At 52.2% G+C, this 10,143-nt stretch overlaps 3 protein-coding genes across 3 annotated transcripts in view; 2 read left to right on the plus strand and 1 right to left on the minus strand.

The window, feature by feature from the left end:
- Positions 1–10,143, minus strand: part of EFTUD2 (elongation factor Tu GTP binding domain containing 2) — a 62,824-nt gene that overhangs the window by 22,209 nt on the left and 30,472 nt on the right. The gene's annotated exons all lie outside the window — the stretch shown is intronic.
- CCDC103 (coiled-coil domain containing 103) lies at positions 127–5,838 on the plus strand. Its single transcript, XM_052784990.1, has 4 exons — positions 127–278; positions 624–845; positions 3,496–3,628; positions 5,196–5,838. The coding sequence occupies exons 2-4, from the start codon at positions 676–678 to the stop codon at positions 5,667–5,669; spliced, it is 777 nt and encodes a 258-aa protein (XP_052640950.1). The 5' UTR covers positions 127–278; positions 624–675; the 3' UTR covers positions 5,670–5,838.
- Positions 7,918–9,192, plus strand: FAM187A (family with sequence similarity 187 member A). The gene has a single exon (XM_052784989.1). The coding sequence runs from the start codon at positions 7,918–7,920 to the stop codon at positions 9,160–9,162; it is 1,245 nt and encodes a 414-aa protein (XP_052640949.1). The 3' UTR covers positions 9,163–9,192.

Below are 10,143 nucleotides of genomic sequence, written 5' to 3' on the forward strand. Positions count from 1 at the left end.
GGCGGGGTCGGTTCTGTCAGGCGCGGACGGGGCAGCCCCGCCGGGGCCTCGCGTGCGGTGCCCGGTCGCTATGGCGACGGGAGGGGCACCCGCGCGCGCGGGCGCGGCGGCGGCGGGAACTCGGCTGGGGGCGGCGGGGCTGTCGCGATAGAGGGAGGGTCCTCAGGGGCCGGTGGTGCGCGTGGCCCGCCGGGGCTGTCGCGACAGAAGGAGGGGCCCCAGGGGCCAGAGGTGCGCGTGGCCCGCCGGGGCTGTCTCGATAGAGACCGGGGCCAGAGGTGTGTCGGGGCCCGGCGGGGCTGTCGCGATAGGAGTGAGGTTCCCAGTTGCCATCCATGTCCGTGGCCTGGCAGAGCTGTCACAATAGGAGTGGAGTCCCCCGGGCCAGCCCTGGCAGCACTATCACGATAAGAGTGGGGTTGTCAGGACAGGAGCAGGGTCTCCGGGACCAGTCGTGGCAGGACTTGTGACAGGAGTGGGGTCTCTGAGTCCAGCCCCGGCAGGGCTGTCACGACAGGAGCAGGGTGCCCAAGGCCAGCCCCGGCAGGGCTGTCACGACAGGAGCAGGGTCCCCGTGCACCCAGGGGTGGCCCTGTCTCCCGCGTTACCCCCTGTCCCCACAGGTCTCAGGTCCCTGCCAGATCCCTGCTGGGGGTCCCTGCGCCCCACCTGCCCATGGTCCCGGTCGGTGGCAGGGCCGGGATGGAGGCGGATGGAGCCCTCGACCCCAGGGTGCTCGAGCGGGAGCTGCGGGAGGCGGTGGCGGCCGACGAGAGGCGGGAGAGGGAGAACGACGCCAAGCTGCGGGCCATGCGCCAGCGCGTCCCCTCCTACGAGGAGTTCAGGTCTGTCGGGGGAGGCCTGGGGCGGGGGGGGGATTCGGGTGCTTACCTACCCCGAAGGCCTTCGTCAACACCAAAGCTTTGCTAGGTGCTGGGTGCTCCTGCCACAGGGCCGACCCAACCTCATGGGAGACTTTTGGAGCTTGCTCTTTTGGAGCTCCAATTTTGGGACCTCTTAAGAGACAACGTCACCCAGCGAGTTTTGAGCTCAAACCTTGCTCTGAGAGAGGATTGAGCTGATTATCTGTGCTTTCTGCTCCAGGTGACCATGAGCGTGGCTTGACAGGGCAGCAAACCCAGCTTTGGGATTCCCAAAAACGTGACAGCCCCGTGGCACAGAGCCCTGGTGGGACAGAAACTCAGCCTTGTTTAAGATTTGCCCCCAAAAAATCATCAGGTTGACACGTGTGGGCTAAGGTCTCAGCTGTTGCTACCCGGAACAGCCAGCTCCAGGGCAGGTCCTCACGGTGGCCAAGCTGTGGAATGGCATGCTGTCCCCTCGCTGGCACGCTGTCCTCTCCCCATTCCCAGGCGCAACACCCACCCTCCAAGCCCTGCCAGTCTGCCCTGCCCTCCCTTTCCTCCCCACATGGCCCATGCCGTGGTGCTGGTGCAGAAGAAGAGGGTGACGTGTGTCCCCGTGCACTCTGCCCAGCATGTTCGTGCTCCCAAACCCATCACTGCTTTTTCCAAGGTGGTTTGGGAGAAGGTTTGTGGCCTGGGGATGGCAGGGATGTTCCACAGAGGTAGCGCAGGGCACTCCCAACGCCCACCAAAGTCCTGGATCCACCTATAGATCCATCTGGGGAAGTCCCTGTCCCTTGACATCCACGACAGATCTGTAGGTGGATCTAGGACTTCGACCACCCCTTGGTAGACTTACGTGGGACTAGATCAAATTCCATTCACAGCTTCATCTCTGCCTGCATTTGGTCATGTCATCTGATCCTTGAAAAGCAGGAAAACACTTTAAAATGGCATTTTCTCCCCCAACCTTCTTGCCAGTCCCTATAAAAGGATTCCTGAATGATTTTAAGCTGTTTTATCAGTGTATTGGTAATGGTAGAAATAATCTGAGGGAGGTAACGAAGGAGCTTCTCTCTGTGAGTGCAGCGTCTTCAGTCCTATAGCCCACACTAGCATAGGAGCAGAGAGCTGGACCCCTTCAAAGATCTCCTGCCCATTATTGGGAGGATTAACTACAGGGATTCATCCCATGGGATGAGAGGAACCATGTGAGCCACTGAGTCCAGGCTGCTGTAGTTAGTTGCAGATGTCAGTGTAATAAGATGCTGAATTCAAATGAATCTACAAAAACAAACCTTCCCAGTGTGCTGCAAGCTACAGAACAGTCCCTAGGTGCTGTCAGAATTTAGGGTCTTTCCTCTGGAAGTCCCAAAGCTACAGAAACTTCAGCATAGTGTAAGAAAAATGTAGGAGGAAGAAATGTCCTGCCAGTTCCTCAGGCTTTGGCTCTGGAACAACTGTTGGGTGAAAATGCCCAGCTCCTGGGGAGTGCACCATTCCCCATGCTGGGGAGGAACCACAGTGCTGCAGCCTATGGGGAAATTCCTGCTTCATTGGTCCTGACAATTGGATTAACACCGGGTGTGTGAGGAGGATGTGCCTGTCAAGTGCCCTATGCAATATCTTCTGTTTTCCTCTGACCCATCTCTGATGCTTTATGATCTCATTTGAACCCCAGTCTTGTTTGATAGAATCACAGAATGACAGAATGGTTTGGGTTGGGAAAGACCTTTAAAGATCATACAGTCCAACCCCCGGCCACGGGCAGGGACATCTGCCACTAGACCAGGTTGCTCAAAGCCCCATCCAACCTGGCCTGGGACACTTCCAGGGATGGGACATCCACAGCTTCTCTGGACAACCTCTTCCAGTGTCCCACCACCTTCATCGTAAAACATTTCTTCCTTATGTCCCATCTAAACCTGCCCTCTGTCAGTTAAAAACCTTTGCCCCTTGTCCTGTCACTACAGGTCCTGGTAGAAAGTCTTTCTCTGTCTTTCTTTTAAGCCCCCTTTAAGTACTGAAGAGATGCAGTAAGGTCTTCCCAGAGCCTTCTCTTCTCCAGGTTGAACAACCCCAACTCTCTCAGCGTCTCCCCATAGCAGAGCTGTTCCAGCCCTTGGGCCATTTCTGTGCTTCCTCCGGACCCGTTTCAACAGGTCCATGTCTCTCCTGTGCTGAGGACCCCAGAGCTGGATGAAGTGCTCTGGGGGGGTCTCACCAGAGTAGAGCAGAGGGGCAGAATCACCTCCCTCGACCTGCTGGCCACACTGCTTTTGATGCAGCCCAGGATACTATTGGCTTTCTGAGCTGCAAGCGCCCATTGCTGCCTCATGGCCAATTTTTCAACCGCCAGTATCCCCGAGCCCTTCTCCACAGAGCTGCTCTCAATCCTTCCATCCCCAAGTCTGTGCTGATGTTGGGGATTGCCCCAACCCATGTGCAGGACCTTGCACTTTGCCTTGTCAAAGTTCATGAGGTTCACATGGTCCCACTCCTCCAGCCTGTCAAGATCCCTCTGGATGATACATACGGCCCAAACTCAGAAATTGCCTCAGAGAAGAAGCTTGAAGCCTCAGAGTACTTGATCTTGCTAAGTATCCCATCCCCTTCTTGTTGCCTGCAGGAACATTGTGTTGGCATCACACCTGAAGCCCCTAGAGAAAAAGGACAAGATGGGTAAGAGGAGGAACGTGCTGTGGAATCCCTGTGCAGCCCAGACCAAGGCCCCACAAGCCAGCGACGTGGAAATACCCCAGGTGAGGGAGATGCTTTCCAGGACTTTGTCCACATCTAAAAATTACTCCAGAATAATTTGTGTATTATTTTAAAATGTGAGAGTTCTTCAGAAATATCTCTACATGTGATTAAGCCCTCAAAGTCCCCAGGAACTTTGGTGTTTAGATAACTACAGAGTTCAGTCTTGGCCCCTACTTTGCATCTGATAAGGGCTTGCACCAGCTGCTTCAAGAAGAGTCTGCTTCAGCCCTGTGGGAATCTAAGACCAGCTGCACAGCATCGGACCAGAGCTCCCAATACCCTGCCTCTGATGGTGGCCAGTAGCAGATTCTTGGGGAAGAGTGCCCTCCCTTGACTGCACTCTTCCAGCTGGCTGCAGTTTAGAGACTGAGAGCCAGGGTTGTGCATCTGGATCACCACGTTTAATAGGCACAGACCGCAGATCTTCTGTGAACATAGCCAGTTCTTTTTCACCCCGGGGTTTAATTATGCATGGTATGGAAAAGTGCTACGTTGTTTTAAACCTGCTGCCCGATAAGTTCTCTGGATGCTCCTTAGTTCTTCAGTTGTGGGATACAGTGACTAAACATTTTCTAGCCTGGTCATTTGTGATTCGAGTGACATCTGTCCTGCCCCCCTTGAGTGGACTCTGCCCATGCTGGAGAGTCCTAGTCACTGGACTTGTAGCTGGGGATGTTTCTCATGGATTTTTTTGACACTGAATTTCATTTGCCTGTTTGTTATGAGATCTTTTTGCAGCTCTTCTAGGCAGCTTTGTGTTTTCTTGGGCTGAGCAATGATCTCCCCAGAGCAAATTCTGTTCCTAATCCCGTTAGCGCTTGGGCTCTGATCTCCAGGGCTTCTCCATTTTGTGTTTAGACACAGCCTGATGTTGCTGTGCCTTGTTCTCACTATCTGTATAAAAGCCTAAACATTTTAATCCTCCTTCAGTCTGTGCGTCAGTTAAGTCAGCGATGATGAGTTCAGCAGTTCAATTACATATTGTATAAAACAGGATTTCCTTTTATCTGGAGATGCCACATTGAGCTTGGCTCTCTTTTAGTGCAAGCTCTCTGCCACAGACCCATACAAATGCAGTATGTTATGAGACAGTGTGTTAGGGCCATCTGCATATTTTCTGGGTTTTACATCTCATATCTTTTATTTCCTCACTCCTTTGATTTGCCTCACAGTGCCTGAGATGGAGCAGAGGTTTTCACTGAACTCCCCCAATTTCCAGGAGATCCCTTCCCGAGCAGTGATGGTGGATCCAGACTGGGCAGCGTGCCTGGTTCTGGTTAGGGTTGGGGTTACTCCACTCCTGGTCTGTGTTCATCCACGCTGGGTTTCATGTCTCATCCATTCTTCCATTATTTTCCCATGAAGTTCTCTGGTTTCTATGGGGCTTGAGGAACCTGGTATTTCTTTATGTTTTGCCACCTCACAAGCTTTATGCAGCTCTTTGTGCTATCAAAGCCTGTATTAAAAACATCTCAGCCATCTACAGGTTGATGGGGCGGTGGGGAGGATAAAAATCTTCAAGTGGGAATAAAACAAAAGGAACTGGGCAACTATTTTTTCCTTCAGGAACTGGATCAACTGCCCGGAACCTCTGCTGAATTTTACAGAGATTGGCGCAGATGCTTAAAAAGCGGAAAAGAAAAATACCAGTTTTTACTTGAACTCGGAGGGAAGGCCTTGGGCAGAATCTTTCAAACTGACTTAGGCTTTGGCCTCCTGGGTGAATTCCTTACGGTGCTGGCAGAGAATGTCTGTCATGAAGACAGAGATGCCATCCTTCAGATCTTACAGAGCCTTTCGGGCACCAACCGCTTTGGGTTAAACGTGGATCTTCTGAGCGAGTCGGAGAAGGAGAGCAGCAGGGCTTTGTTTAGGAAGCTGCAGAGCATGAGCAGGGATTATTGGACTGCTGGCCGTCCCAGCAGCCCAGCTGGTTGTGAAGCAGGGAGGGAAGCCCACCTCATGGACACCAGCTTGCAAAAGGAAGCTGAGAAGGAAAGGATAGTGATGGAGCTGATGAAATGTTACCAGGTCAACTGAAGGAGCAGAAGCACCAGGGTCATGCAGAAACAGAGTGCAAAAGAGGCTCAAAGCTTGACTTTGTGTGAGATGGATAATTGGATACTTATGGAGCATTGCTGTACATTTTTTCTGTACTGGGAGCCACCCAGAGCAATAGTTCTGCACAAATAAAGGTTAGTTACTGAGAGGACTGTGTTGTGATCTCTGGGGCAGGGTGTCCTCACAGAATGGCTCTGTGAAAATCTTTTAGATGAGGAGAACAACCGAGAGAAAGAAAAAATTGGCTGGTATTTTTGAAGGAGAAACCAAAACTAAATGGTCCCTTCCCTTTTTCATCTCTATCTGTTGTCACTCAGGGGATTTAAGAAATGTAATCAATGACACTCCGTGTTTAACCAGCCGCTGAAGGGGGAATGGGCTGATAAAGGTGGAAATGCTGTGCAAGGTGGTATATCTGGGACTGATCGAACCAGCTATTTTATTATTATTTTACCTCAAACAACAGGGCATGGGGTAAACCTCAGAGATCTGTCACCTCATGGTCCTGTGATCTCGGACACTATCTGGTTTGCTGAAATTCCACATAAACTGAAATTTAGAAGGAACTGATGGGCATCAGTCCAACAAAGAGACTCTCCAGAGCTGCCTAATACCACGTCTAAGTTGAGTCACACTTCTGTTTTGGCTGCAGACCAGAGATGCCCTCATATGGCACAGCTCAGCACCTACCCACCAAGCTTTCTTATTGTTCTGGTCTGGGAGGATCCTCAAGCTTCTCCCAAGCATGCTGAGCAGCCTGGTGTATGTTACATTGCTCAGGCTGCCTTGAAATCAGCTGGGAAACAACTGTCAGGTCCATTTTATTCCAAAACCCATCTAGCAGAGCAAAAGGTAGAATCACACCGGCGGACTATAACCATCCCTCTCCCACATTCTCTGTAGAAACCACTAGGCACCTAATTGCAGGCTTCAGATTCATCTCTGAGGCCTGGCACTTGAACGTTGGGCTTTGTGGCATCTATTTTGGGGACATGTGTGTCCCTGCAATCTGTTGTGAGTGCCATTTCTTTTGCCTTCGCGTAACACTTGCAAACCTGAGGATTAGCAGAAAGCTGAGAACTGAAGTCTTAAACAAAACAAGAAGATCCTGGAGCTACCCAAGGTCAGGATGGAGGATGTTGATGCAGGAACAGCCCCAGCACGACAGTTACAGCACTGGTGGGAACAGGCACAGTGCTTTCAGCAGTCTCAAGGTGCAGGGCTTGCATTCACATCCTGTGTCAAGGATGGGAGCAGCCTGCTGTATCCCCATCACTTGGGGAAAGGCAAAATCCCCACGGTTTGGTGAGAAGACTAAGGAGAAATGAAGTATGGGAGAGGTTGTGTGAATATTTATGGGAGGATGGGCTGTTAGACCAGCTGGGATCAGTTTCTCAATCAGTCGGTTCATGGTCTGACCTGAGCGTCTGCTCAAGAAGTGCCAATAGCTGAGCTGAAGGTCCAGCCAGAGTCAGTGGGGAGCAAATGGCTCACCTTCACTGTAGGAGAGATGCATTTAAGGCCTCCGGGGCTGGTTGCAGCATCAGCCCAGGCAAGGGTGATGTGAACAAAAAGCCTCCCTCGATCACTCAGAGAGGGGGCTTCTCAAACATTACCTGTGTGGAAGGACTTCAGCACACAAAACCTTGGAAAGCCAACAGGGAGGATGTAGAAGTATAAATACTATGTTTGAAACCTCTTCTTCTGGGCTATGGAGGTCAGCTGCCGTCGGAGGAGAGTCTTCTCTGCGTTCATTGCGCTTACAGGGGTCAGAGCAATAATTAACATTTACTGCACATGAGTCTTTCAAGAAGATGGCAGCAGTTCCCTTGTTCCCACCACGCTTCCCATCATCTTTCCTCTGCAGCTGTGCTGCACAAATGACCTGCCCACTCGTTGTCTGGGGCGTGGACAACAACACTCTAGAGCAGCTGGGTGAGAGGAAAGGTTCTAGAGTCCGTGTCCCAGGGAACAGCCTGCCCCCAGGGCGGGGACAGAGCACTTCCCAGCAGCTGGGGTGGGATATTTCAGCCGCTGTTTGATCCCTGCTGTCAGCATGTGCACTGCAGGCGGGGGGTCATTTGCAAACCCCACCTTTGATGAGCGGGCTGGGGTGTGCATCGTCCCTGCCCGGCGCTGGCACTGTTAACCCCATGTGCGGGTTCCTGCTGTCCCCGCTGAGGACGCAGTGGCTGAGTTCTGCTGACTGCAGAGACCGCCCGGTGTGATGGAGACGAGGCTGCTGGGACCCGCCATTCTCCTCTGCCTGGTAGGTGTTCTCCATGCTTTTGCGATTGAAGAGAAAGGAGATGTGTTCAAGAGAATGGCTTGTCCTGCTTTCCTGATGTTCGACAATGCTGCTTACTTGGCTGACATGACCTTCGAACTCCCTTGCAACTGCAAGCCTGAAGAGGTCTCTTCTGTCATCTGGTACTTCCAGAAGAATGTGGGCAGCCATGAAACCACAGTCTTGACGGACTTTGCTGGCACCGTGGTTGTCGACTCCGGCCATATCCACACGGGCAGCGATGTGCTGAAGCGTTTCAGTATCCGGATGTTCAGTCTCATTGTCTTCCGAGCCCAGGTGACAGACTCGGGACACTACCTGTGTGGCACTAAGAAAGGGGACTTCTTTTATGGCTACGATGTGGATGTGCAGCCCACCAAGCACATCACAGTGGCTTTTGTGGACAGAGGCCAGCACGTCCAGGATGACTACACAAGGAAGCTTTTCAGCCTCTTCACCACCTTCTGGGACTGGACCAGATGTGACCGCTGTGGGGTGAGAGGCGAGCAGCGGCGGATCGGGCTCTGCTACATACAGAGCGCCCAGCTGCACCCCCGATACCGCACCGCTGTGCCTAATGTCACGTCCTGTGGCTCAAGAGCTGTCCCTGCAAATATCCAGCGCCCTGGCCGCCTCCGGAGACCCGAGGTGGCCATCCGAAGCTGCCTGACCCCTTGCCTGAAAGAGGAGGTCCCCAAGGAAGGTGTGCAGGCCATCTCCAATGTCATTTCCAAGCTGGGCGAGAAGCCCTGGCTGCCCCGCGTCCCCACGCAGTTTCACCAGCAGCCCACTGGAAGTGGCCTGATCATTGCGTGCCCAGGAGCCCGGCCTGAGCATGCTGTGGCCTGGGACAAGGACTCCATCCGGCTCTACCGCTCCAGCTACCTTGTCGGTGTCAACAAGAGCATGCGGGTCTTCATCGACCACGGAAACCACCTGCACATCCAGCGGGTCCGGGTCAGTGATCGAGGTACCTACTTCTGCTGGCGGGAGGGTGAGATGGTGGCTGGCTTCCGGCTCAGCGTGATCTACCAGCACCAGCGCCGGCGGACACTTGACGATCCTGAGACATTCTACGCTGTCAAGACCATCGGCATGAGCTATGTCCTCATCAGCATCATCTTCATCATCATCCACGTGTGCCGCTGCTGCTGGCAAGTGTTCAGGTGCCCTGCCAGAACATAGCGTCTCCACCACGGCCCTGATGGGTCACTTTTACACCTCAGATCATCCTCCTGTTAGAAATTTCTAATGTCCTGACCATTAGAAATCAAAATGCTGCCAGCGCCTGCTCATCCTCCCTTTTGGTCAAGAGCGTGACAGTGAGGACTGATGTGGAAAACTCCCCGTGCTGCACATTGGCATGGCTTAGTAGGGACAGGCAGGGATTTCACACTGCCACGATTTGTTCCTGGCTCTGCTGCTGGCTTGCAGTGGGGTTTTAAGCTCAATATAGTCCTTTTCAAAAGAATGCTTGGAGTTGTTGCAAGATCTTCTGGCCAAGCTCTACAGAGTTCTCAAACTGCATCAGTGATTTATTTGAGCTGTTTTTCTAAGAGGCTTCTAAAAAGATCCACCAAACTATTTTAATCCAATTAATTCTTGCTTTTCTTACCCCTTTTTTTTTTTTACTTTTTTTCATTGCTGAGAACTTTGAGTGCCAACGTTTCAGAACATTCAATGTTCCTTTGAGCTCCTTAGCTGGAGCAAACCCATTTTTTTAGATTTTGGTTTAAGCATCTTTTCATTTTTGAAGGAAAAAAATTATTTTTCAAATTAATCTGGTGATTTTCTTCAGAAAATTCTCTGGTTTTTGGGTGTGTTACTTAACTCACCTGACTCAGCACAGACTTACAAGTCAATATTTATGCCCGACAAAATTAATATGCATGTCCTCCAGAGAGGATGGCATCTCTGCAGGGTTTGGGTGGCCACTTGCTTGCTCCTCAGTGTGGAGCAGGAGTTCCCCATGGAGCTCATCTCCACTCCTTTTTTCAAGGATGTGGCTTGGGGATTTCAGCTTTCCCAAGAGAAATCCCGCTGTCTGGGAGGGCAGCACTGGGGGGCCCAGCGACGCTCAGGCACTTGAACCGTGTAGATGATGTGCAGGATCTCAAATCTACCATCAGTCCTAACAGCTGCAGCCGATCCCAGGAGCTTCCCAGG

Source organism: Harpia harpyja, chromosome 4 (genome assembly GCF_026419915.1).
Source record: "Harpia harpyja isolate bHarHar1 chromosome 4, bHarHar1 primary haplotype, whole genome shotgun sequence".
NCBI lineage: Eukaryota > Metazoa > Chordata > Aves > Accipitriformes > Accipitridae > Harpia > Harpia harpyja.

Bases quoted from the DNA above. Each gene is read 5' to 3' on its own strand.
- FAM187A (XM_052784989.1), top strand. From the start codon at position 7,918: ATGGAGACGAGGCTGCTGGGACCCGCCATTCTCCTCTGCCTGGTAGGT.
- CCDC103 (XM_052784990.1), top strand. From the start codon at position 676: ATGGTCCCGGTCGGTGGCAGGGCCGGGATGGAGGCGGATGGAGCCCTC. The intron at 846-3,495 runs GTCTGTCGGGGG...TGTTGCCTGCAG, and splicing joins CCCTCCTACGAGGAGTTCAG to GAACATTGTGTTGGCATCAC. The intron at 3,629-5,195 runs GTGAGGGAGATG...TTTTTCCTTCAG, and splicing joins GCGACGTGGAAATACCCCAG to GAACTGGATCAACTGCCCGG.